We start from the raw sequence: 27,852 nt of genomic DNA on the forward strand, positions 1-27,852 counted from the left end.
CTGGTAATGCTGGGTTAAGGATTTGGGTCAATCTTAGGGGCCTTTTCCAACCTAAATCTTTGTACAATATGAAATCTCACTGTAATTCTGGGGATTTGAGATTTTAATGGGCTCGAGGAGATTACAGTGTGCAGCAGGAAATATTTTTTGCTTTGCTGTTGCAGATGCTGTCCAGGCTGCACTGAGCTGGTTCTTTAGAAACACCTGTAGTGATGTTTCTAAACAGCACTGGTTTGCACCTGGTGCTTGATGCTGATGTATAAATTATTTCTTCCACCATAAATTTAAAAAAGTAATTTTCCATATTTTTTTGCTGTGTGCATTGCCTGCATAATTCACAGAATCACTGGGTTGGAGGAGACCTTCAAGATCATTGAGTCCAACCCAGCCCTAACACCTCAAGTAAACCATGGCGCCAAGTGCCACATCCAATTTTTTTTTAAAACACATCCAGAGATGGTGTCTCCAGCACCTCCCTGGGCAGGCCATTCCAGAACTTTATCACCCTTTCCTTAAAAAACTTTCTCCTAATATCCAACCTATGTTTCCCATGGTGCAGCTTGAGACTGTGTCCTCTGGTTCTGTCAGTTGCTGCCTGGAGAAATAGAGTGATAAGTAGCTAGAAGTTAGGAATATCCAGTTTTCTTTGAGGTCTGGGCATCTTCCCCTTAAATCCTTCAGGAATGTTGTTCCCACAGGTGTCCCTGAGCTGTTGGTTGACTTTGGGGTGTCAGCAGTGAGGGTCTCCACTGCTGATGCCTTCCTGTGACCCCTTCTCTGTCCCACAGAGGCGCAGTGCTTGGGGAGGGCTCTGAGGGATATGGATACCTGTTTGTGTCCACGGAGGATGTGAGAGTCAGCCTCACCATCCAGAGGCTGCAGAAGTCATCCCCACCTCTCGGAGGAACCTTCCACATCCACTTGGCCAACACAGTGATAGCAGGTAAGGGAAGATGCAGATCAGGGCCTGGATTTCCCAAGCAGGAAGCCAAGAGAAGAATTAATTGCCAGAGAAGTTTTGGCTGCCCCATCCCTGGCTGTGCTCAAGGCCAGGTTGGTTGTTCACAGAATCACAGAATGTTGGACGAGACCTTTAAGATCATCGAGTCCAACCTGTTTTCTGACACCTCAACTGAACCATGGCACTGGGTGTTATTGAAAAGTGTGAATGACCTTCAGATTAGACATAAAGAAGAAATTTTTTATTATGAAGTTGGGGAAACAGTGGCAGGGTTTCCCAGAGGTGGTGGATGTCCCATCCCTGGAAACATTTGAGGTCAGGTTGGATGGAGCTTTGAGCAACCTGGTCTAGGGTTCATTGCTGGGATTAGATGAACTTTAAAGTCCTTTCCAGCCCAAATCCTTCTATTATTCTATTCTATAATTCTATGATTTTTTTGGTGTTTAGGGTCCAATAAATGTCACTCTTTTGGCAGCTGCAGAGGTTTGAACCATGACAACCTTGTAATGAAACCCCTTCCTTTCCTAGGAGCAGGCAGATGTGCTCTCCTGGAAATGGAGACATCCACTGCTCCCTAACATCTTTTGCAGGTGTTTCAGTGCACATCTCTGCCCACCAGCTCCGCAGGCTTTTGCAGGACAATGTGGACAATTTTACAGCTCCCTTCATCAACACCAGTGACTTCACCGTGACCAGAGACTCCAGCTCGTGCTATGAAAGTGTCTGGACACTGACTTGGAAAAAAACAGCTGGGGACTTGCCCAATATTATCAGTGTACACTAATTTCTTTTACTAATCCCCACTTTAATCCCCATTTGATGTCTTTGGTCTTGGCTGATTCACTCTCACAATGTTTTTTTTTTATAAAGACACCGTGGAAATTTAGGTAATCTTCCTATTTCGAACAGTACCTTAAGCAAATTCCAGATTAAATGATTTAAAAAACCCCAAAAACTGTTGTAGGAGAAGAAATTATATTGAGTCTGTGATTCAAACCCAGGAAATTTGAGTGTAATTTCTGTACAACAAAGGGGCTGGTATACTGAAATGAAATCTTTATTAGTTATATCTACATTAACATTTCAGTACAGTAACTGGAGCTCATCACACATTTGTGGCATCATTTATTTGCCAAGAGGGTATTCTCCTGAGAACTGCTTTGTCTGGTTTCATATCTCATTCTCTTAAGTCTCAGGTGAAGCTTCACATTACACTCTCCCCTCCCAAGATATGTCCTGATAGTTTTACTTCAAGCAGAAGGGTCTTTTTGAGTAAGGACTTGGACTGAGATGCTTCCTACCTCAAAAAGAAACACTGTTTCTTTGGGTATTCAGCTCCTAAAAGTGTGATGTTATTTTCATCAAATTCCAGTGCCCAAGGTATTGGCCTGAAGGGTGAAAAAAGTTCGAGCTGCATCTTCAACTCTTGCACAGGACCTTGTTTCACCTGAGAAGACCTTTCCATGCCTAAATTCAAATTATATTATTGGGTATTAGAAGCTTATTTACCACCCTGATTCCCGAACTTCTTGGTCATCTCTTTGACTGCAAAGTGAAGGTGGGAACAGGGAGGTATTGTGAAACCTTGAGTAATGAAGATTTAGGGGTGCAGATATGATTCATGGAAGAAGGGTGAGAACTTTCCGGGAGTTATTGCTTGTAAAGATTCTGTTTTAATTTAACCTCACAGGACAGAAAAGGGTGAGAAACTTGAATTCTTTGATCTTTTCCAGGTCTCTGCTGAAAACCTCACTGGCCTGAAGCCAACTGTTTCTACTCGTGTGGTGTATGATGGGGGTGTGTTTATTGGACCAATATTTGGGGACATGCTTGCCACCCTCCATAACCAAACACAGGTGAGTTGATGTGCTCTCTCACTTGTCACTGGTTCAGCAGGGTTGTGTAGCTCCAGGACTCTCACAGGTATTTGGGTACCTTGTTCTGCCAATAAATCCTTTCAGGAATCTGATGTTCTTTGACTCAAATTCTCATATTCTGCTGCCTGGTGTGTGGAGCTTTCCTCCAAGAGCTGTTGCAGGTAGGGAGAATGGTGATCATAGGTGATGGAAGACAATATATATATTTTTTGGAAGCAATGACCAAGGGATAAAAATCTCTGAACTCTCACCCTTGGCAAGTCCTGTGGTTCTTGGGCACCAAACTGGGAATTACACAATTCACCTGCAACACTCTGTGACACTGATGGGCAAAGTAAATGAGTTGGTGGCTGGGATACTCATCTGTGAGTTAGGCAAATCCTGAACCTCTCTGGATCTTGATTCCCCAGGAGGGAAGAGAGAGATAGGAGAGCTTCATGCTGAAGGAGGAATCATTCCAGTCTGCTGGATGGACAAATGTGTTCCCAGCTCTGCTCTCAGATGTTGCAGAACAGTGGCTCTGGCTGGCTTTGTTTCCAGCAGACTCTCAGACACTGTGGCTATAACAGGGTGGTGTTGGATGTGCTCCAAGCCTAGCTGTGCAACATCTGGGACCAAACCATCCTGCCTTTTTCATGAACCTGGTTCCCAGCCATGAGAATTGCTCTCTTCTAGTGACTCGGGCACCTACCACATCTTTTCCATCCATGCTGCACAAACCCTCAAACAGCTCAAGTGAAACAAGACCAACAGCAACAAACAGATTTTCTTGTAGTTTTTGAAGCTTTATTCTGGCAGTGTAAAATTGTCCCTCTAATTATCATGTTTCTGTCTAAGCAGACTACGTTGCAACTCTGTGCTCCTTGTATTTCTTTGGAGCAGATGCTTTGCTTTTTGCAAGCACACCCTTAACAACTGGAGAGGGATAAAGAGGGACTCTTTTATGCCCTATCCTTTGCCAGCTGACTCTTCAAAAATATCAAGATCTCAGGGGGGATATTTATTGATATCTCTTTTAGATAGTCAAGGTCACAGTCCAGTTTTTTCCTTCAGCTTTAACAACAAGGGCCAAAAAATAAAATTTGAGGGCTGCATGTTGAGAAGACACATTGTGAGTTTCACTTTAATTAGTTTTCCAGGGTGTTTAGACATAATACATTTATTCCCAAGGCAAAGTGGGAAGAACTGGGGAAGGCAAGAACAGTCTTCAATGGGTGAACTGGAAGAGCAGGAGTTTGAGGAGGTGTGGGTCCCAGGATGGTGGGAGATAGGCTGGAGATGCAGGATGCAAAGCTGTGTCTTGGATGAGCCCTAGCAATCTGCTATTTAAATTTGCAATTAAATTTGCAGTGGGATTGCAGCAGGGTGGAGAGCTCTCTGTTTGTGCCCTGTTCTAGCACTGTGTGCTCTCAGTAGCTCAGGGTGGCTACCAGCATCTATCAGCCAGTTGTGGCTCCAGAAAACACCTCTTTGGAGGTGTTTAAGATATCATTCAACTTTGATATCTCTCTGGTCTTTCTCCAGGTGGTGGTGATGGTGAATGATGTCCTTGCAAACTGTTCTGGCTCGTGTTCTTTCCAGTTCAGCCAGGAATTGACACCTGTAGTCAGAGATGTGGAGTATTCATCAGGTAACGGGGCCTGGAGTCTGAGCACAAAATTCTGTGAAAAAGATCTGCCAGGTGCTGGTGGTTTCATGTACATGTGTATCCTTTTGGAAATTTTTGATTTTATGGAAACTGCACTTTTGTGGGTCACTTCTGATCAGCTCCAGTTCTGGATATGCTGTGTGTACAAGTTTGTCCTGGGAAAGGCAGTGGAGCTGGGAAGGGTCTGGAGCACAGGTCTGAGGGGGAGCAACTGGGGGGGCTCAGCCTGGAGAAAAGGAGGTTCAGGGTGATCTTCTCACTCTCCACAACTCCTTGATAGGAGGATGCAGCTGGGGGGGGGGCTTGATCTCTTCTTCCAGGGATGAAGAAATAGGATGATAAGAAATGGCCTTAATGTGCATCAGGAGAAGTTTAGAATAGTTATTAAGAAAGGTTTCCTCATTGAATGGGTTGTCAGGCTCTGGAACAGGCTGCTCAGGGCAGGGGTGGAGTCACCATCCCTGGAAGGGGTCAGAGGGCTCGTGGATGTGATATTTGGAGACACAGTTTAGTAGTGAGCACAGAGGGGATCTCAGAGGTCTTTTCCAAATTTAACTACTCTGAGATTCTATGGTAGAGGCATAAAGGGGAGAGAAACAATGGCAGGTTTGATGCCTATAGCAAAAAACAGCTCTTGGCTCAAGCTATTTTTAATAAAAAGTTAAGGAAAAATGTAACAGCTGGACAGGGACAGGCAGGAATTGCTGTATGTGGAACAGTGAGATAACACCAGTGGTGTAGTTTTTAGGATGTCCTGTTGAAGCTGGTAGAATCTTTTAACAGTTGGCTGAACTTAAATTCTGGACATTGCTAGGCCAAAATTCGTGAGTGACCTTGATGATTATATTCCCTCAGGTGAGGGGTCCCAGGCCACAGTGGTTCTCAGAGGAGCTGGCTTTGGTGAGGAGCAGCTGGCCCTGCAGGTGGAGGTGGACAGGAGGAGCTGCCACGTCACATCTCTGAATCAAACCCAAGTGGTTTGCCAGGTCCCAAGGCTGCCAGTCGGGATCTACCCAGTGACACTGCTGGTGACACCTCATGGCTTTGCTCTCAGTGGCACCACAGGACAAGGGATCTTCCTGGCAGTCCAGCCAACGCTGGGAGCTGTTGAACCTCCTTCGACTTCAGAGATTGGTAGGTGTGAACCCTCCAAGAGAGCTGCTTCCTGCTTCTTCCTTCTCATGACATGTTTTTGTTCTTCTGTACTTGCACTGCCAAGATTATCACCTGATTAAAAATAAATTTTACAGCTGGACACACAGTGTGTGCCCCAGAGTACAGTCAAAAATGTCCTAAAGACTGATAGATTCTCTTTGGCTCTTTGTGCAGGCAATCAGTTTCCTGAGTAGTTTTTTGGGAATTACATTTTCAAGTGCACATATATTCATTTCAGCAAATCATTAGTGCTTCATACTCATCCTCCCATATCCATTTGATGTGTAACTATGTAGTATTTGAATTAACCTGGCCTAATTTAAGTGAGTATTAGGGAAAATTTGTTCATTGGAATGGTTGCCAATCACTGAAGTAGGTGCCCATAGCGTTGGTGGAGTCACCATCCCTAGAGGGATTTGAAAGATGTGTAGATGTGGCACTTGGGCACACGGGTGAGTGGTGTGCCTGGCAGTCCTGGGGTACTGGCTGGACTTATTTATCTTAGAGGGTTTTTCAGATTAAATGATCCTATGATTCTATGACTGTGAAATGGCTGGACTGGTTAATCCCAGCCTCATTGAAGCAAATTCATGTTCTGAGGAAAACTCACTTAGCTTTAGGTACAAAGCTAAGAAACTTAGAGAAGCTAAAGCTAAACTGAATCTCCTTCCCTTCCCATTATACCTCCCCTCCTTGAAATAGAAGAGGAAATAAAGAATGATAAATTCCATACCTGAAGATAAGAGCACTCTTGATGTACCTGGGCTGTGCAGTGAAGGACAGTCTCAGATTATGCTTTGTTTTCAAGCAGCAAGGAATACAGCAGAATCAGCATGAACCAAGTCTACTTTGACAGTAAAGTTACCCAGTCATTTCTCTGTAAATCTCCTCATTTTACTAATTTTATTTCTGAGATCATGGTAGCAATCACCACTGAGAGCAGCACTCAGTGCAGCTCAGACATGTGGCTTGGAGATCTGAGTGGGCCATGCTTGGCCACTTTGAAGCAGCCACAGAAAAGGTATGATGGCTTGAAAAACTGTCCATGGACAAGCATGGGATGGTTTTGTTTTTTTGGTTGCATGGGAAGAAAACTATTCTAACTCTTTTAATATTATTTTTTCCCTAATGCGAGGGTCGTGGCACCCTGAGTTTAAGAATCACTTTTAATTCACAGAAAACTCAAACACCTCCAAGCAACTCTAAAACCAATCCTTCAATGGCAAAATTTAGAGCTTGGGCTTTGCTTCTCCTTTCCTTTGCTGGCAAATCCACTCCTCCCAATTACAGTGATCTGTCACTCATTAAAAAGAAAGCAAGAATAATGCTATCTTACATTACATGTGCCTGGAATGCTTATAATTGGAAAGAATTACAACTTCCATCTGTGTTTTTAATTTCTCCCATTTCAAATACCTCTCTTCAATCTCGTTGTAAAGTGCACACAGGCAGTATTTCACTGCATATAGATATAATGTAGATATCAAAATTTAACAGCATCAGTCTTTACACACTAGTGGATTCTGAACTCTAAATCTGAAGCTCCTTATCTGACAACTCTTGCATTTGCAAGTGGCTTCAGTTTTCACTTCTTGCTCTTTCTGACTCTGCAAATTTAATGTTACAGGACAGGAAGGCAACAAAGCACCCTGTACTTTGCTGCATCAGCTCCTTCTTGTCAAAATATCCCTGGTCTCAGTGGTGCCATGCTGGGAGATCCCCATGACCTAACTCCAGAAGCATGGAATGCCTTTCTAAAGATACTCCCACGTTCCAGTGAATACCAGGAGATTGCTGTTAATGTATCTGATTGCTCTTGTTGGCCTGGATTTGCTGTCAGCCACAGGAAATCAAGACTAAACTTCTATAATTCTCTGGTGGTTTAAAGAATTAGCAGGAATAGGTAATTTCAGGAAAGCATACAAGGGAATTTGTCATTAGTATATAATTACTTTACTTTGCTTACATCGCATGTGAAAAGAGAGATAAAAGCTCAGTGGGTTTACAATATAGCCATGCTAATAAATACAAATAAACACTGCATTAATTAGTTTCTGTCTGAGCAGTCTGTTCAGCCATAATCCTAAAACTCTGCAGTGCTGAGAACTAGAGAAAAGGCTCTAAGTTTCAAGCAACATGTCCTTTTTTTTGTTTTTTAAAGTTTCTCTGAATCGCATCAAAGCACAAACTCCAGCTTGGAATTGCCATTAATGCCCACTCCTGTTCTCTTTCCTGTTTCTCTTTGAAACATCCCTGAGTCCTGTAATCACTCGGAAAAGCAAAGGGGCACCTTGGCTCTTTGGAACTGGATGCTGAAGAAAGATCAAGCACAAGTCTGGCTTGTGCCGGGCGTGATCCCGCCTGGGAGTGGGGAGGCTCAGTCTGGCACGCAGGAGAGCTGAGCTTGCTCCAAGCTCCACAGAATGAATCCCTCCTTGATTTCCCTCACAAATCCGAGTCTCCAGCCCTGCCAAGTCCCCTTTCTATCCCAAGTTTCCTAGACACATGCTACAGGCTTTTCTGACAGCAGGGAGCTTGGCAGCTGTTTGAACTGTGAGAGCACCTGCTGCGTTAAGCTCATTTTCCATTCTTAGTGCTTCTTCCTTCCTTCCTTATTTCGTTCTTGGGCTGGGGATCTGGCTAAGGGGGAGATCACAGGCCAGGGCTTGCTGGTTTAAATAAGTATGTCATTAAAAAATAAACCGAGAAAAAAAACCCAGTCGTCCTGTATTGTGGAGGAGAATTCAAATAATTCAAATTCAAATAAAGCAAGAAAGATCTCTGGTGCAAGAGAGGGAGCCAGGCACAGCAAGGTAGAACAGATCATCATCAGCTCAGCTGAGAGACTTTTGTAGTCATCTATAAACAAAGAATTCTTTGTATATTAAAATATCCTACATATTGAATATCGTGGAATAATTGTTTGTTTTAGGAGGACTTAGAGTGACTCTCAGGGGGACCAATCTGGAAGGGGTAAATGCAGTGTTGTTTGGATCCCAGCCTTGCCCAGTTTTGGAGGAGGGCAGAAATTCAACAAGAATTCAATGTAAAGTTCCTTCTCGGGTAAGAAACCACACTTTGGGGAGCAGTCAGAAGCCAATGTGCCTTCCTGTGTTTTCCTGGCCTGAGCTACACTAGAGAAGGGCAAAGAGCAGCCCCTCAGCCAAGTCTTGTCTGTGGGGCAGTTTACTGTGGGCTCTACAGTAGACCAGCTTAGTTAAAAAATTGATTAATAAGAGATTTATGAAAACCAGGGAAAAAAGCAAGATCTTTAATTTACTAAGAACATTGCAAATTAAAAACTGCATAGTTAGTCTGGGATTTTATTTACTAGTTTAATGTACTTGTATGGATATAGCAAATCCAAATCTGCACAGTCTGGGATTGTTTTAAGGTTTCTAAATCTCTGTAGATGCTCTTTAAAGTCAACATAACTGTAAATATTTAAGTAGAGTCTGGTGTATGTGAAAGTTTCATCAGTGCCATGTACCTGATTTTGTATGGGAGATGCAGGAACACAGGAAATAACTTAAAAAAAAAAAAAGGTTCATTCTTTTCTCTGACATTTTCTTTCTCTCTCTTCCTAGGGGGCAGAGGATGCTGCTGTCCACGTGACACTGATTTTTGGGTACAAGTCAACAACAGTAACCAACTTGTTCCAGTATGATCCTTCCTTAAACCCTGCACTTGAATCCTTGAGCAGGAACAGAAGTGGCATAGCAGGTGAAAATGCAGATGTGTACTGGGCATCTTCTGGAGAAGGGTTGTTAGTGCTGATGGTGGTGGGGCAGAGGAATTTATAAATCTATAAAGTTTGATCTAACCTTTTTTGTTTTCCTTTAAATTTTAGTTCCTGTATTTCCTGCTAGTCCTGGTCAGTTGTGGTTGGTTTCTTATTGGTTTTTCAGTAGCATGCATGAGGTAATAAGTTGCTTGCCCTATGGTATGAATGATGTCCACAGGATGTCAGGTTCAGTATAGTCCTGATTTCGTGTCAGGTTTCTCTAACTCTGCTCTGAAACAATCCCATCCATTCATGCAGTGATTGGAACCAATGGAATGGTATGAAGCTGTGTGAGGAAAGGTTTAGGCTGGGTATGAGGAAATGGTTTTTCATTCAGAGGGTGTCTGGGCACTAAACAAACTCACCAGGGAATGGTCGCAGCCCCAAGGCTGCCAGAGCTCAAGTGATGCTTGTACAACTCTCTCAGGTACAGGGTGGGATTCTCAGGACTGTCCTGTACAAGGTCAGGAGTGGAACTTTGGTGATCCTTGTGGGCCTCTTCCAACTCAGGGTATTCCACAATTCTGTATTTCTTAGTAACAGATTCATCCATGGTGGGAGAAATGAGCTCTGGAGAGTGTCCTTCTCCAGGATCCCCAGGGAATGACCATAAAGAGCATCATGTACATTTTGGGTTACTGAAAGCAGGGGATAGGCAACATTTCTTTTGCCTGGTTCCCATTCCAAGCCAAAATGTTCCTTCCTTTTTGACCTTGTGGTGTTTTACTTTAGAATATGAACATAAACCTCACAGAATTCATGGGACAAAATCCTAATTAGATCTCACGGAATATTTGCCACTCCTGTCTTTTGAAAGATTCTATTTAGGAAAGTTTCTAATTGTTTGATTTTCTTGGGGCTTTTTTTTCCTCATTTCCCCCCCCATGATTTTGGCTGTGTGTAGGGAATAGAAAGCATAAATAGTGAATGATGTCCACTTACAAACAAGCCTTTTAGGAAAGTTTAGCACATTTTTGCATGGCAAACTGGCAACAGTTATTTGGTATCTGAGACAGCGGGGAAGAAGATGGGAGGAAGACAGAAATATTCCTGTTTTCTTACCTATCCCATTCCCATTCCTCCAAGAATACAATAATCTGACTTTTTTCTCTTTTTTTGCAACCTCTCCAGTGAACACCTTAAAGCTCCCAAATTCGGTTGGACTTGTTTGGGATGTACAGGGTTAGGTGCAAAATTCCTTGTGCACTCCCAGCATTTCTTTTCATTTTTCCCCAAATGCCCTTGTCATTTTCTGTTACTCCAGAATGCATAAATAAGAGAAAACGTCCTTTATCATCTGAATATTATTCAGATACCACAGCACCAAGGGGAGGTTTCTGTAGCCGCGGGCAGCTCAGGTGCAAAGAATTCCTTAATGTTACAGTGTCTCTTGAGCTGTGGTGGGGCTGAGTTCAATCTCCTATTCAGAACCTCCACGGCTTCGTCTTTTAATATAATTTTCCTTCTATATAATAAAAAGAATAAATAAATTACACTGATGCCTTCCAGGCATCTGGGATTAAGCTGACAATTGACCAAGAGTCCAAAGAGTTCGTGTTATTAACATATTCAACTTCTCAGGCTTTCAAACTTTGAGTCTTTGTGAATGCAGAATTGAAAAGTATCAGCTCCAAGACCTGCTTAGAGGAGCAGGTAGTTGAAAGAATCTTTATACAGGCTCTTCTGCTTCTTCCTCCCTCCTTCATCCTTTCAGGGGAGGCAGGAAGATAAGATTCACCTCCTAAACACATCCCTGTGCTCAGTGTTTAGATGTTTTACATGGTCATTGAAGATTAATAGGTGGTTCTGTGGTGGGCTTTGCCACAGCTCTTTTGTGTGTCTTGCAATAGGATGAACCATGGCATAAAGTCTCTTTTCTCTTCACTGACCACAGATAGAGCTATGAGTGAAAATGCCTTTATTTGGACTGATACCACCTTATTTTTTAAGCTATTTCAGAAGGAAATTTAAGTTATGAAAATCCCTTGTCTCTTGGCTTTGTCCTTTCCTGTTAGTGCACTGTGCACTAATAAAGTATCCTCTCTCATTTGAACACAGTTTGACACAAGCAGCTTAAATAGGAGAGAGAGTAATGATTACTGAAAATAAAGTGCTTTGGAGAAGACCTGGTTTTAGCTGGAATTGAGTTAAGTATTTTTTCATGAGGCTGTGTTTTGGGTTCATGCTGAAAATGGTGTGGATAACACAGGGATGTTTTGTTCTTGCTGAGCAATGTACACAATGTCAGGGACTTTTCTGTTCCTCACCCCACCAGTGAATGGGCTGGGGGTGGACACAGATTTGGGAGGGGACACAGCCAGGACAGCTGATCCCAACAGACCCAAGGGATTATCCAGACCAGGTTGCTCATGTCCAGTTTATGAAGCTAAGGGAGGAAGAGGGAGACAGAATGATGTTTTGTCTTCCCAAGTCACCATTCCATGTGATGGAGCCCTGCTGGGATGGCTGAACACCTGCCTGCCCATGGGAAACAGAGAATGAAGTCCTCATTTTGCTTTGCACACATAACTTTTGCTCTACCCATCAAACTGTTTTTACCTCCGCCCACAAATTTTCTCCCTTTTATGCTTCCAATTCTCTCCTCCATCCCACTGCAGGGGAGGGAGTGAGCAGATGTGTGGGGCTGAGATGCCATGTGGGGTTAAACCATGACAAGCACATTTGATTTTAGGTACACAAGGAAATATTTTTTTTACTATGGAAGGCTCCTGTTACTATTCCATGGCTCCATAATTCTGAAAACTCTAGGCTCTAGATAATTTATCAGGGATTAAAAAAAAAAAAAACATAAATCCCAGAACCTCTCAGGTCCAAAGCTTAAAAAAAAAAAAAGGATTTTGATTTTATCAGGTTCAGATATTTATAGGACAGACATTTATGGTGTGAGGGACATGAATCTCATCCTGACTGTTGCTGAGAGTGGCTGTTGGTGGTCATAACCAAATTCACTGTGCTGATTACTCAAGACAACCCTGATAGCTGGTGACCTTATGCAGGAGGGATTGAGGAGGATACAGAGCCACTGCAGTCTTCAACATTTTGGGTTTGGGCTGATGGGCAGGGCTGTACTATTCTGTCGTGATGGGACTCTGCTCTTCCTCAGGCAATGGTCACGTGTGCTAAAATAATGTTGCCAGAAACACTGAAAAAGTTCCCTTCCTTTCTCTGCAGGAGGTGAGGAGCTTCACATTGGAATATCCCAGTTTGCCAGCTACCAGGGCTCAGATGTCAAGGTCCAAATTGGGGACTCATGGCCACAGATCCAGGCACAGACAGAGCATGGGGTTACTGTGACACTTCCAGCCCTGCCTGCAGGGTGGTACAACATTTCTGTCCTCATCAATGGCATTGCTGTCACTTCAAACAGGTGTGTATTTTGCTCAGAAGCTTCATTCTCCATCTTATTTGGTGTTTTAGGGTTAATCTGAAAAGGAAGTTTTGAGTTTTTCACAAATTCTGTACCTAAAGGTGAATTCTGCAGTGTGGTATGAAATTATGAATAATTATCAAGGCATTTATTTATCTGTGGAGCCCGAGTCAGCAAACTGCTAATGCTAGTCAATTAACTTCCCTTGGATCAGTAGGAGGCAGGAGAGAAACATTTTAGGAAAAAAACAGTTGATTTGATGAAAAATGCATATTCAGGCAATCAAAAGCATTCACAGATTCAGGTCAAATGCAGATAAATCCTGCTGTAGGAAAACAGCAGAAGAAAAGAAACACTTTTCATCAGAAAAACAAAAGCTAGTTTGAACAATGCAAAAATGCTTTGGAGAATTTTTAAATGATGATATTTCCATCTCCTAAGGTGACACTTCAAGTTCATGCCTAGATAAATGTAATATAAATGAACTAAAATGTGGGGAAAAGCTGACCTGAAATTGGGATATAGGAATGTATTCAAAAGCAACACAGTTTTGTTCCTCAGCCATGGCAGCTGCAGGAGTGGTCCTGAAATGACAATACTGGGGAGAAATGAGGTGTTTTTATTGCTCACAAACCAACTTAAGCTGCTTGTAATGTTAATGAACCTCAGAAGGAGAAAAAATGTGGTTGGTGGGATGGCACACAGGGATTCATCCCACCTGGTACTGGAGTTTGTTAGCAGCACCATCACTATCTCCAGGGATAGATTGGAAAGAGATGGGTCATCCCAGGAGAGGACTCTGAGCTCTGGTGGGCTGGATTGCAGGATTGGGAAGATCCCTTCTCTAACATGTCTTTTTAGGGAAAGGGATGTTTTTGAAAGCAGGATGATGAAGAAAAATAGATGTAGATTAGGACAGAAATTGAGCCATAACTTCAGGAGCTCATGTCTGGGTTTCCTCTTGTTCAGTTTACTCCATTCTGATGGGAGGGTGTGAGGAGAGAGGGCAGCTGTGATGCCTTTTCAGTACACTTGTATTGGGCATAGCTACAGTGAGATCTGCTTGCCAAAAAATCCTTACTCTTGCTTCCTTTGATGGGCAATTCAGTTGGACTAAATTTGGCCCACATGTTGCCAATTGATTAGAGAGTGTTTGTGACAGATGTAGCTTAAATGTGTCCCTGCCCAGGGACGGGGAGGGTTGGAATGAAATGATCTTTAAGGTCCCTTCCAGCCCAAACCATTCTGTGATTCTAAACCACATGGAACAATTTGGGGTGTTGGGTGGTCTTGTCACTGTGACATCAAACAAAGGGGATGTGCCAGGTGTGTGCTTGGCTTTCTGGGAGTTGTAAGAAAGAAAAGCACTGAAACAGGAAGAAAAAAAAAAGAATATTCCTAACTTCTCTGAACCCTTTCTGTGTTGATTGTGTTTTGCAGGGTTGAGCCGTTAATCCAGTACCTCTCTGAGATCTTCAGCATCCAGCCATGTTGTGGCTCCATTCTGGGTAAGCAGCATTGGTACATCTGCAGCCACTTATGGAGGTTAAAGGGATCAAGGGCACAGTTTTCCTGCAGGAATGGAAAGTGCATCCCATTTCACGTCCCTTTAAATGAGGGGGTTTTGAATCTGTGACTCTTTATTATGCAGGCATCAACTGGCAGACAGCAGAGGTCTGGAAATGTGGGATTGCAGTGAGCATCCCTCCATCTGGTTGGCTGGCTCAGGGCTCCTTGTGCTTTGAATTTGATTTTCTCAAGTGTTTGCTCATGTATCCTTGCATGTTCCCTTTGGGAAAACAAGGCACGCCCACACCTGGCTCATCTGTGCTGTTTATTTCAGTCATTTTGCCCCCATCTTTCAAGGTTTTCCATGTGAAAGTTAGGTGGAAAGCAGGGTACAATTGTGGTTTGAAGCAAACAATAATTTGAAGTGATCCCAAAAGGGATGTTCATTTTTGTTGTGTTGAAAAGACAAAATAAAAAAGCCCTTTTTCAATGTTAATTTTAATCAAAAGGGAAATATTTATTAATCCTGTTCTAAGCTTTTAGACACTGGAAATAATTTAAGTGTGTTTCTGAGCAGAACACTGCTGAATTTAAAAGAAAAGTTTTACTTTAAATCTTAAAAAGCAGATTTAGGGTGGTTGATTTACTTTGTCATTTGGCTGATGGTGGAGGAGAGTTGAATCCCTGTAGTGAATTTTACATGAGCCCTTAGAAATGCTTTTATAGAAGACAGAGAAATTCTTGTGCTACAACCTCAGGTCCTCTACAGATTGCTCTCCCAGGCTCACAACACATTTAAAGACACAAAAATTCAGAGGCTTTGTGGTACGTGATTAGTTCAATAGTTTGTGAAGTGCTCAAGCCTTGAAAGATGAGAGAGTGGATAGAGCTTGGAGAGCAAATCCTATCAGTTTTGAAGATTAAACCATACTACAAAAAATAATAAAAGTTTTACCCTTCTTTTTATATTTCAGGGAAAATTGAAAATTAAATAAGAACTGATTAACTCTTTGGTTGTGTTTTTTATGAATGGCTTAAGCTAAATCAAAACCTCTTTGCTGCAAAAAGCACCAGTCCCTTCCCCCTTACCTGTAATCTTTTGTTGTCTCTAACACTTGTGTGTACATCTGGGTTAAGGATTTGGGCTCACTTAGAAAGAAACCTCATCACAGCAAACTTATTTTTTCAGGTAGATCATGGGAAAAGGAAGAGAATAAGCTTAATGGATAAAGAGGTTGAAGCAAGGCGGGACTCTGGGAGTTCCAGTGCTGCAAAAAAAAGTAACATGGACAGAGCCTTTGGGTGAGGGTGGTGCAGCCCTGCCACAGGGGGCCCAGAGAAACTGTGGGTGCCTCATCCCTGGAACTATTCAGGGCCAGGCTGGATGGGATTTGGAGTAACCTGGGATAGTGAGAGGTATCCCTGTCCATGGCAGGGAGTTGGAAGGATGTGGTCTTAAAGGCCCCTTATAACCCAAAGCATTCTGTGATTCTATGAAATCTGACACTTCCTGAGTTTGAAAATATTCACAATCTCATTTTCCTTCCCTGTGGGCATCAGGAACAAACTACATCCCCACCCACCTGTAGGGACAGTCCCGTTCCATGAAGAGTTCAGCCTCTGTTTACTCTCAGGGGTCTATCACAGCAGCTTTCTCTGTTTCTGTGGTGGCTTTCTATGGTCATTTACTGCCACAAAGATCCCTTGCTACTTGTTACCTCAGCCTCTTGTCCATGTAGGATTATTCTGATATATGGCTGCTATTGTCTCTAGCTATCTTGTCCAAAAAAAGAGGATTTTATTTATTTCCTTCAGCCTGTCATGCTTATCAGCTTTATCATAAAAGGTTTGTGTTGGAAGGGACTTTAAAGATATAGTTCAGAGATAGTTATAAATTCCTCTTCTGCATATAATACCCTTCTTCCTTGTTTTGTTTTGCTCCTAGGTGGAACACTGCTCACAATCTCTGGGGTGGGCTTTAGCCAAAATCCTGCCTTGATTTCTGTGTCAATGGACAATCAAACCTGTACAGTTACTCACCTGGAAGAGGAGACAGTTTGGTGCCTGACCCCGCCAGCTGTTAATTTGTCTAATGAAGATTCAGGTGACATCTCTGTCAGGGTAAATGTAGCCATCAGCAGTGGGTCATTTCAACAAGCTCTCTCTGCAAACAAGACCACCACCTTTAACTACCAAAGAGCTTTGACTCCCCTGGTTACTGCTGTTGAAACAGAAATCACAGATGGCAGCCTGCTCTTGAGCATTCGGGGAATAAACATCACTGGATCTGTGGCTAAGCTTGGACACACTGAATGTCAGCTTGAGTTTCAATGGGGCAACCAGTCTGAAATGTCTTATCAGTGCTCTTTGCCACTGAACAGCCTGGAACCTGGGACTTTCCCCATCCAGGTCATCCAGAGGCAGCTGGGATATGCTCAAGTGACAGCAAGGCAGCAGGCCCTCACAGTAACTCCACAGATAACTTCCATATTCCCATCACAAGGATCAATCTGTGGTGGGATGTTGCTCACTATATCTGGTATTGCTTTGAAATCCAGGAGGAATTTGGTACAGGTCAGTCTGGAGAGTAATTATTCCTGTGAGATCCAGAAGTCTGATAATGACTCCATCAGCTGTGTTGTCCTTCCAGGGGCCCACCCTTTGCACCCTCAGTGGCTGACTGAGGCATCTCGGGCTCTCAATGTCACCGTGGTTGTCAATGGGGTCTGCAGTGTGTGCCTTGGGGGCTGCACACTCCACCTGCAGGAGCACTGGACCCCCCTGGTACATCTGGTGACCTGGAAGACCAATGGGACATCCACCCACATGACAATCAAAGGGCAGAGGTTGGCATGGCAGGGTGACAGCCCCGTGGTACATGTGGATAACAGCTCTGCCTGCAAGGTGACTTTTTGGAACGAGACCATCATCAAGTGCCAGACAGCCTGCCTGGCCCCAGGGGAGCACAGCGTTTCCATATCCAGCAGGAAAAGTGGCCGTGCTTGTTTCAGAGGGACATCCAACCTTCTCACCATCCTGCCTTGGGTGTACCAGTTTTACCCACGGGATTTCAGCACCAATGGGGGAGGCCTGCTCAGCTTAGCTGGGTTGGCTCTGAAGGGAAAAAGGATAACTTCAGTCCTCATAGAGCATCACCCCTGCCACATTCTCAACATCACCTGTGTGTTCATCCAGTGCACGGTGCCTCCAGGGAAAGGCACGAGGGCTCTGAGTCTGAAAGTAGATGGACACTCCTATTACCTTGGAACAATAAGTTACAGTGAGGAGTTTACCCCAGCTTTCCTTTCACTTGTTTCCACTGGTGTCCTTTTAACTTTGACAGTATCACAGGTCACAGAGATGGACGTTATCCAGGTGTTTATTGGAGATTTTCCTTGCAGCAACATCACCATCAGTCACTCCACATTGCAGTGCACAGCTCCTCTGCTCCCTGTGGGCGAGTACCCTGTGCTGGGCCTGGATATTCCCAGGGGATGGGCTTCCTCCAACCTGACATTCACTTCTCATCTGACAGTGACAGCAGCACGTCACAACTGGGGTAAGTCATGGAGAGTTGCTGCAGTTCCTCCACGGGGTTTTGTGTGAGGCACTGCAGTGATGTAGGCTTTTTGTCATGAAAGCAAAAATTATGAATTTAAAACAAACCCCTTTTGTTGAGAGCCAGCTGTCAGGCTCTGTCTTAAATCCCATTTTCTGTTCTTTTCTAAGGTGGCTTGAATGGAGGACAAGTTTACCTGCATGGAACTGGGTTTTCCCCAGGAAAGACTTTGGTCACAGTGTGTGGCACAAGCTGTGAACTCTTGGGCAACATGACAGTGACTGAGCTGAGCTGCCTTGCCCCACGCCTACGAGGTCAGTTAAAACTCAGAAATTGTCATAATGATAAAAATATCCCCTAAAATCTTGACCCAAAATGGGGAGTCCTAGTGTATCTCATCCCAGGGGAACAAGGAGCAGCCCTGGAGAGAGGAGAGGAATTAACACAGCACTGACAAAGTTTGGACTTGGTGATCTTGGAGGTATTTTCCAACCACAATGATTCCATGAATCTGTGAATTCTGTGTTTTGAAATCAGTCTGAGGGCAGATGGTGTCAGGATGAGTTTTTGTGTCCGTGGCCATGGATGTTTGATTAGATCCATCATGTACCTGTGGCCACACTTGCACAACATCAACGTTTCCTCACAGCAGTTATTCCTTGTGAAAGCTCCTCATGTAAAACATGCAAATGGACTGCGGGGTTGGATACCCAAGTACCTCTTAGCCATCATGATCATCTTAATGAATTAAGCTCCCTTAAATACCTTTTCTTCTGAGGAAACAGTCTCAACTTGCACCAGGGAAGCTTCAGTTTAGATATTAGAAATTTTTTTTACATAAAGTGTTTTCAAGCTTTGGAAGATGGTGCCCAAGGAAGTGGTGGAGTCATCATTCCTGAAAGTGTTAAAAAAACATGAATGTGGCACTTGAGGACATGGTTTAGTGGCGAACATAGTGTTGGTGAGATGATGGTTGGACATGACTATCTTAGAGGTTTTTGAGGTCTTTTCCAACTTTAACAGTTCTTTGATTCTGTGGCCACACACATTTTGTGTTTTGGTTGCATGGTGGGATGGCCTCAGTGGGATAAATGTGTAGAAGGAAAAGGTTAATGACTGGAAGGGTGAACAAATGACAGACCATGGTGAGTTCATAACTTTGGGAAGCTGGAGATGAGGATTTGCCTACCCTGAGAAGAGGATGGGATCTTCCATCACGACCAGAGCATCCTCCTTAACTGGAGAGAGACATGATGATCTCCACATCTCTCTTTGAGAGAAATAACCCTGCCTAAATTTTCAAACTTTTCAAAATGAGCATTTCCTGGGACAAGATACATTCCCTCTTTTTCCTACTGAAGGCTCAGAATTAGGCTTCTCAGATCTGCAAAAGGCAGAATTTAAGACTTCTACGTCTCAACTCTGAGCCATGTACCATTCCCAAATTCTAAACATGAAATATTCACCTTGGTGCTTGACTCCTTGGTGGAGTCCCCATCCCTGGAGTTGTCCAAGGAATGACTGGATATGGCACTCAGTGGTCTGGTCTGGGTTACAAGATGAGGAGCAGTCAAAGCTTGGACTCTGCAGTCTTGGAGATCTTTCCCAACCTAAAATGCTGTGATTCAGAAATTCCAAGACTCAGAAGATTAACATTTCAGCCCCTTCACTGTTCTGAAGTTGGAGAACATCTGGAGGTCTGCAGAAATTTTTGCTGTTCTGAGGCTGTCCAGACATCCAGTATCCTGGTGATCAGAGATCCATGACCTCTTTTTCTTTGTGGATATGAAAGAAAGGTGTCAAGTTAGAGTGTCCATCAGGGTAAATTCACAGGGTTTTGTTCAAAGGTGTGTGGAATATATATCCTCCAAAATAGAAGTTGAATAAATTATTTGTCAAGAAGCCAGCCCAATGTGAAATTTAACATTCTTTTGAACAAGGGTTGGGACTAGAGGCCTCCAGGTGTTCCCTTCAGCCTCACTTATTCCCAAATTCTAAATTTACTCCTGTCATTTTGAACAGTTCCTTTCATAGAATCCCAGAAAGATTTTGGCTGAAGGAACCTTAAACATCATCCAATTCCAACCTCAGTGCCATGAGGAATACTAAAGAAAGATGGAAGGGAGAAAGAAAAAGGGCTTTAAAACTCAACTACAAGTACTCAAAAAGAGATGTCAAGAGGACATAAAAAGCTCAGTTTTCTTTGTTTTAAACATGGTCCAGGCACAGTCTATAAAACTGTTTGTTATTTTAAATAGAAAAAGAGACGATGCTGGAGTGCTGGAAAAAAAAGTAAAGCACAAAAAGGGGCACCGTGGTTATTGCAGGGAGAATAGCATACTAAAATTTAGTCACATCGATCCAAACTTTGTTCAGAGCTCCCTGAGTGGTTTGTGGCAGAGGAATCCTGAGGAAAACAATCTTACAGGGAGGACCAGGATGCCTGTTTCTGTCACTAGATGTCAGCAAGTGAATGCTGATGGCTGGTTGTGTGTCTGGAGAGGAAATGCAAAGGAAGCCTTGCCTCACCCTCCCCTCTCTCTCCTGCCCCGGGTTTTGCAGCCGTGCCAGTTTCACCAGCCGAGTTGCAAAGTATTTGTTAATTAAATATTTACAAACAAATATATATATATTTTTTCTTTTCTTTAAAAAGTAAAACTCCTTTTGCAGGCTGCTCAAATCTGTGTTTGTCAGGCTCTTTGTGCTCCCTGAGACACTTGTATTCAGCTTGTGCACATCCACATCTGGCATGGGTAAATCTGTATAGAGAGCAAGATGCTTTCCAGATACTCTTCCACCTAATGCTTAATATTTAAGGACTTTTTTTTTTTTTGTAGTTAAGGTTTTAACCTTGCCTCTCACCACGTTTAGGGTGGTTTACATGCAGTAACTCCAGTCACACCTCATGGTTTACACCGTGCTGTTTGCCTGGGGAATTTTGCCACTTGGTGCTGGCATATCCAGTGCTCAGACCTTTCTTGCACTGCCTCATCCACATGGGAGAGGTGGCAAGGAGACTCCAGGACTGAGAAGGAATGGGAAGGGGAGGTCTGTGGTGCTCCAGAGCCCCTCAGTGTTGTGCCCAAGTTAGATATTTGTCAGACCACATCAGCCTCTGCTCACTGAAGTGGCTGATGTGAAGAGTTTAAGCTGCATTTCTTCTGTTACTGAGGGCTGTGAAGCAGAACCCTCTCTCCTCTGGCACTGTGGGATGTCAGGTGGCAGTGGCTGCCCTGGCTCTCAGTGCTGGGTCATGCTGTGTCTGGCTTGCTTGAGATTAGAGATGTCCACGTGGGAATCCCCAACTGGTCCATGTGGCTCTCTCATGTGATCCAGTCCACAGGGCAAGGCTCTGCAGGTAGGAAATGTGACTCCTTTCCTTCTTTCCCTTTAAGCAGGAAGTTTTCTAAGAGATGAGGAATTGCCAGGCTCAGCAGGATCCATCCATAAGCCTTCCTCATGGGGCTTTCCTTAGGAACTGGTGCTGAGTGGGGTTGCAGCAAGGCTTTGGTCAAGAGCTGGGCATGTTACTGAGATATCCTCAACCCAAAGCACAAGGAATGGCAATGCAAGACCAGACTCTTTTATAAAAAACGTTGTCTTTTGCAAGATGCAGAAAAATCAATTCAGAACAAAGCTAAAATTTGATTTTCAGCCTTAAAGCTTTAAAAAAATTAACAAAATTAAATAAAATTAACAAAATCTCACTGCCTTCAAGGAAAAACAAAACCAAAAGAAAAATGCCCAAATTAAACCATGAGTCTTTAAAAGTAAAGATATAACTGTCTTGATCACCATGCCTGGAAGGGTTCAAGAGCCATGTAGATGTGGCACCTGGGGACATGATTTAGTGGTGGGTTTGGCAGTGCTGGGAGAATGGTTTGGATCAATCTTAGAGGGCTTTTCCAACCAAAATTATTCTATAATCCCCTGAAAGCTCTCCCCTTCTCTGATTCTTGCTCTGTTGCTCATGCCACTGCATGAACAAAAATGCAATTGTAGATTCTGCTCAACTCAGGTTAAATTTACAGAACACATGGTTAGTGTTTGTGGGACTGAGTTGTGCTCCTGTGAAAGATGAGAAAACTGGAAGGAAGCTTGAGACAGCTGAGAAAATAACTGATTATTCCTCTAAGGTGATATTAGGGTAAATACCATATATAATTTTTCCAGTAAATCAGTCCCTGAGATTTTGTGTTTTACATTAAGGTGAAGGTAAAGAAGGTACTTCTAAAAGGAAGTGGACTGATAAGAGGATGCATCAGGATAAAAGCTGAGCCTGATTTTCCTGGTTGCATCAACATGCTTGGACTAACAGGTCTGACTTTAGGGTTTTGATGTAACAGTTCTTGTGATCTTTGTTGGAGAGTTCTGGATTTGCCATTAACCAGACTCCACTGGTAAGAGTGGATGTTTAGGGAGGAGGATTTAGAGTAGAGGCTAGAAATGAGACTGGTTTAAAAGGATGTGGTTCGGTGGAGCTCTTTGAATGGGGCAAGAGGAGAGAGAGGAATGAGTTTAGGTTCTAACAAGGAGATGCACTAAGCCAGGACAATAGGCACTAGAGCCAGGGAAATCTGGGGTTTGTATGAGCAGATGCAGAAGATATGAAGAAGGTCTGTTGTGGTGTTGTGGCAACTGGGACCCCAGTGGAAACCAGGGCCTCTGGTGCTTATTGTGAAGATCCAAATGGTCCAGTCTACCTTTCAAGTCCAGAAATGAAGCTAAGAGGGGGAAATAAAGCATATTAATTACATGGCAGGAATGTTCTGACAGTGAGATCTATCAGGCAGTGGAATAGATGCTTGAAAGCCACCTCTTGGGACTTCTGAAACCTGTCTCTGTGAAATTAATGTCTCACAGGGAGCAATTCTTCACAGGCAAAGGTTGGACTCAATGACCTTAACAGGTCTCTTTCTCCTCTCCCTGTTATTAACTTTTTTTTTTTTTTTTAATTCTTTGTCTTCCCTGCTAAGCACATGTCATTGCTCCACAGTCCATTTTGTGAGGGGTGGATGACCAGGGATGTGAGTTTTGGCACTGGGACTCTTTGGGCAGTTCTTCAATCACTCCCCAGCTGCCCTTGGAGCCTCTTGTAGGTTTGAGCCTCATCACAAGTCCAGCAGTCGTTATTAAACAGTGACCCAGAACAAAGCCCTTGTGCTGAGCATCCCAGGATCCTGGATTAAGCCAGAATATCCCTCAAAGCCAGGACTGGGGGTAGTCAGTCCCTGAGCCATTACCACCACACAGAGATTTGGCTGCCGTAGTGTCTGATCTCAAAAGAGAAGCTGTAATGAGCTGAGAGCATTCATCCCAGCAATGGGATTGCAGGTTTGATCTTTATAGGGAGTATAAAGCCTAAAGCAGCTTCATTCTGGGCTTGAACACTAACCAGTTAAGCAGGGAGAGGAATTGTGTCCCAGAACAGGCAGAATATCCTTTTAGGATGTGCCAAAAGTGTGTTGAAATCTTTAGTTGGTATTTTTTGCCGCTGTTTGGTAGGAGATAATGGCACCAAAATACCAAGGGCTATTTGTGTTTCATGGTCAGAGGAATGGGAAGGGAAAGGCCAAGACTTCCTCCTAAATGAATAAAGATATTAAAACCTCCGAAAAGAGGGAAATAGGAGGACCTTGGAGAGCCTCAAGGAAGGAACAGGAAAAGAACATCACCTTTAAAAGTGATATCTCCATCTGATGAACAAGAGGTGTGGAGTGGGGAGGTGAGATTTTCCCCTCTTTCCACCTGAGAAAGGGAAAACAATTCTAAGTTTGATTCTGGGGTGTACAGATGAAAATAGGGTTTGCTTGGATTTTGCTTCCTCTGATCTCTTTGCAATCCTTTGTAGCCATATTCTAAAACTTAATTTTTATAAATTAATACATTTGTTTGCCTGGTTTAAGTTAAAAATTATTTCAGCCATTGTTAGGATACAAGGCCTCCTGTTCCTACAGGCATGATAACTTTGGGATGAGGGCACTGGAGCACAGCAGAAATGCCCAATTTCCACATTTTGGGGTTTAAGAAGTGCCAGACTGTTCTGGTGCTGAGGTCTCTGGGCTATGCAGGAAACACCTTCTGGTGACCTACATGAGCCAGGCAAGCTCTTTGACAGCAGCAAAATGTCAAGGAAAACAGTCCTGACATTCTGTGAGTAATCTCCAACATTCATCCCAAAACAGAGTTCAAGTGGTTTTCCACATAGGAAATCTCTGCCATGCTCTTTTCAAGACCACAAAAGAAAACCAAAGCTTTCCTGTAATGAATTGGTTCTACTCCAGGTTGTTGCAAATGCAAGATCTTTGCAGCATTTAGTCCTCTTGGATGCTATTTATTTGTCAAAACACAGATATTTAGTGGTGCTTAAGAAGCCCTCGGAACATCAGGAAAGACATATGGCTTTTGTTGTAGTCATAGAATACCTGAAGTAGCACTAGATAGAATTTTTGGACAATAAAAGTAAAATCTAGCTATCATTCTTTTAGGCTTCTCTGCCTATTACTTGTCTTAGATGTAGGTCTTCAAGGCAGGGATTGTGTTTGGCTCTGTTTGGATGCCAAGCAAGAAAATTGCCCTTGGATTTTGGGAAGGAAAGGGATTAAGGATATTGCAAAATTTGTGAGCATGTGGGTAACTTTATTTTATCGTTCTAAATCCAGAGAAGAAAAATAGAGAAGAATTGTAAACTCTCTCTCTGAAGTTCAGAGCAGATGAACTGATAGCTTTTAATATTTCAAAAAAACCTGAAACATTAAAGAGTTATAAACTCTTCAGAAATACCCCATATGAAATAGTAATCTTCAGCAAAATGTGCTTAATATTTTATTGTGGGAAATAGAATACTTTCATATTTTTACAATTTCAAACCCCATTTTTTAGGATTGCTTAGGAGACAAGACATTCATTGACAATGACACTTCCCCAGCAAACAAGATGCCTTTTGAACAAATTGGAACTTACAAAAGCAAATAGAAAAAAAACCCTTTCTTGATAAATTCCCATTGATTGGCTTTCTGAAGCTTAAGGAATGCTCTTGGATGCTACAGTGCAGTCTGTTATACTGTCCACAGACCTTTTCAGGAGTTCATTACAACTATTTGTTTAGTTCAGGATTAATGAATATTCTCCAAAAGTCAGGGCTTTGAGAGAAACAGGTTTAATATCTGTCATTGCTTAATGCTCAAAGGACTCCTTTCTAAAATTGTTAAACCCAAATATTTCAACTGAATCTGAACTTCAGTGACAGTTCATAATACTTTTTTAAACATTTTTTGTCTGGATTTAGAATAAGAAATTCTAATTTCTTCTTACAGAATGCCACTGAATCACTTAGTTGAGCAAAAAAACCTCCAAGATCATTGAGTTCAACCTGTGACTGATCCCCAGCTTGTCACCCAGATCAGAGCACTGAGTGCCACAGCCAGACCTTCCTTGGATACCTCCAGGGCTGGTGACTCCACCACCTCCCAGGGCATTGCATTCCAGTGCTGAACAACCCTTTCCTTGAAAAAAAATTCTTCCAGATGTTCACACCACTTGTTCTTTAAATAAACCTCAAAACAGCTGCTCCCATTACAATTTTTACCTCATCCACAGAGGCAGATTTGGACCACATCTCAAGTCATATTCAGCAGTAAAGCAAGGTGGGAGATCCCAGTTCCCAGCAGTTCCCCAGGAGCCCTCCAAGCTGTGTCAAAGTTTCCTCAAAAACTGTTTCTGGGTTCGAAACTTGTGATATATGTTAAATTGTCACATCTCCTTGGTAAAAGCTTTGTGCCATATTTCTGAACTGCAAACCATGTTTTGGCTCTTCCACAAGAAAAGTCCATGCTTGTATTTAATCCTTTATGTCATCTCCTTCTGGACAGAGCACTTTGATCCCAAAGACCATCCTGGTGCTCAGGGCACAAAGGAGATTACATTTTGCTCACACAAAGCAAATGGGGCTGAAGGAGCTGCATGGAGACCTAATTATCCTTGAAAAGGATGCAGCTAAAGAGAGGCTGGGTGCACATCAGGAGCCAAAGGATCATGGAATGGCTTGGGCTGGAAAGGACATTAAAGTTACTTTAGTTCCATGGTCAGGGATATCTCCTGCAATGACACCTCTCAGTAGATAAAACGTGCCCAATGTCAGTGGTGTTTAGGCTGCTTTGGGGTTTTTTTCCTCTCTGTCTTGCAGCCTCTTTGGCCTTTCTCTGTGGTTTGACACATTCTTCTGCCAACTGCCAAGAGGACAGAGCCACCTTTGTTGAGTGTGACATCCGAGTCCTGGTGGGCACCTCCCAGCAGAGAGGATCTGTGTCCTACTTCTACACCTGTGGGGACACCCCGCCCCAGGGGCATTTTGCTGGACTCCTTGCCAGGTTAGTGCCGTGTCTCTCCATCAGCCCATTGGGTCCATCCAAAAATTGCATCCCCCCCAATGGCTTTCCACCTTTTTCAGAGTTGGTCCAAATGATGGACTGAAGGAACAAATTCTTAATTCTCACATTGATGGCAATAGAGCTGTTTAGCCTTGAGACCACTAGAGAGCTCTGCTGGGTAGTGGAATTCATTCTCTGTGCCTATCAAAGCATCTCCAGTTCCCCCTCCTTCCCTCCTGCCTTTTAAAAGTGTTTGAGAGACATCAGAAAATCCATCTCGTAAACAGCCTGCTTTGTTCCTTCTTAGGTTTTAATATTTATCTTCTGATCCAAAGCAACATCTGGTGGATGCCAATGGGAAAAAAGATTAGGCATTATGAAAAGCAGAAGTCTTCTTTTTTTCTGTTGTTTTTTCCTTTTTTTCCCCTTCTGTTATTTTTTTTTTTCCTTCTTTTTTTCCTCCCTCTGCCTTTCTCTAAGCACTTTCATGAGTAAAGAGTCACAGAGTAAATTCAGCAGGGTGTGCAAGGGTGCTTGTGCTTTGCAAATCTGGGGCCAAGCTGTCCAGGAGTATAACTTGGAACTGTTGTCTTTGATGGAGCAGTGAGGATTTATTCTTGAAGAGCACTTACTTCTAGAGATGTCTGAGTTAAGGAATAAACAGGTGAATGATTAAAGATTTGGTTTGGAAGGGACCTCAAAGGTTATATTGTTCCAACCCCATGAGCAGGGGCACCTTCCACTATCCCAGGTTGCTCCAAGACCTGTCCAACCTAACCTTAAACACTCCCAGGGATCCAGGGGCAGCCACAGCTTCTCTGGGCAGCCTGTGCCAGGCCCTGCCCACCCTCACAGGGTGGAATTTCTACCTAATCTCTAATCCAAATCTCCCCTCCTCCAATTTGGAGCCACTCCCCCTTGTCCTATCACTCCATGCCCTTGTGAAAAGTTCCTCTCCTGGCTTCTTGTAACACCCCTTTAGGTACTGGAACAAGTTGAACAAAACTTTCCAGAAGTTATTTAGTAATTAGAGAATTAGGACAGCATTGTAATTCGCTGTCCATGATCTGCTGTACATGAACAAACTTCTGGCTGCTGCATCTTGCCACGGTCCAGGCATTTCAGTGAAGTTGCAGTGATTTGTTCCTCATCCTGACCTGATCTTGCATCATACCTGGGGTTGATTCACCAGAGGTAGCTCTGGATACCCTGAATTGAGGGGGGGAAAAAAATCCCAACTGGCATTTACTGTCCAAAAATAGCAAGACATGAATTCCACAACTTTTTAAACTTGTTCAAAAATATGAAAATAAAAGTTTTCTACTAAAATTAATTAATTAAAAAAAAAAAGTTTACACAGTTGCAACACCCTCTCTGTGGATCTACCATTTCTTCCTCACCAACTTTTTAAATTTTATCTACATTTCATCAGGCCTGCTCTTTTTAAGAAAATTCCTCCCAGTTTGATAAAACCAGTGTTAGGCAGAAAGAAATTATTTTCCTGCTGAGGAGACAGAGGGCAGAATTCTGCCTTGATCTGTACAACTGGCCAAGTGTCCAAAGCCACCCTGTGCATTGGTAATACCCTGTAACACCCCAGGA

At 43.1% G+C, this 27,852-nt stretch overlaps 1 protein-coding gene across 12 annotated transcripts in view; it reads left to right on the forward strand.

Annotated features, from left to right (window-relative positions):
* The window catches only part of PKHD1 (PKHD1 ciliary IPT domain containing fibrocystin/polyductin), a 238,684-nt gene that overhangs the window by 24,254 nt on the left and 186,578 nt on the right, over nt 1–27,852 (forward strand). For all 12 annotated transcript variants that reach the window (XR_010357918.1, XM_064411623.1, XM_064411625.1 and 9 more), the window contains 12 exons: nt 789–943; nt 1,552–1,736; nt 2,695–2,817; nt 4,363–4,468; nt 5,342–5,620; nt 8,574–8,704; nt 9,229–9,364; nt 12,618–12,813; nt 14,254–14,321; nt 16,268–17,881; nt 18,052–18,195; nt 26,067–26,250. Coding sequence is in view for 11 of the 12 variants with exons in the window: in XM_064411623.1 (XP_064267693.1) it covers nt 789–943; nt 1,552–1,736; nt 2,695–2,817; nt 4,363–4,468; nt 5,342–5,620; nt 8,574–8,704; nt 9,229–9,364; nt 12,618–12,813; nt 14,254–14,321; nt 16,268–17,881; nt 18,052–18,195; nt 26,067–26,250 (3,321 nt within the window). In the remaining variant the exon portion in view is untranslated. The remainder of the gene's footprint in view (nt 1–788; nt 944–1,551; nt 1,737–2,694; nt 2,818–4,362; nt 4,469–5,341; nt 5,621–8,573; nt 8,705–9,228; nt 9,365–12,617; nt 12,814–14,253; nt 14,322–16,267; nt 17,882–18,051; nt 18,196–26,066; nt 26,251–27,852) is intronic.

The sequence above is a fragment of the Passer domesticus genome, chromosome 3 (genome assembly GCF_036417665.1).
Source record: "Passer domesticus isolate bPasDom1 chromosome 3, bPasDom1.hap1, whole genome shotgun sequence".
In the NCBI taxonomy this organism is placed as follows: domain Eukaryota; kingdom Metazoa; phylum Chordata; class Aves; order Passeriformes; family Passeridae; genus Passer; species Passer domesticus.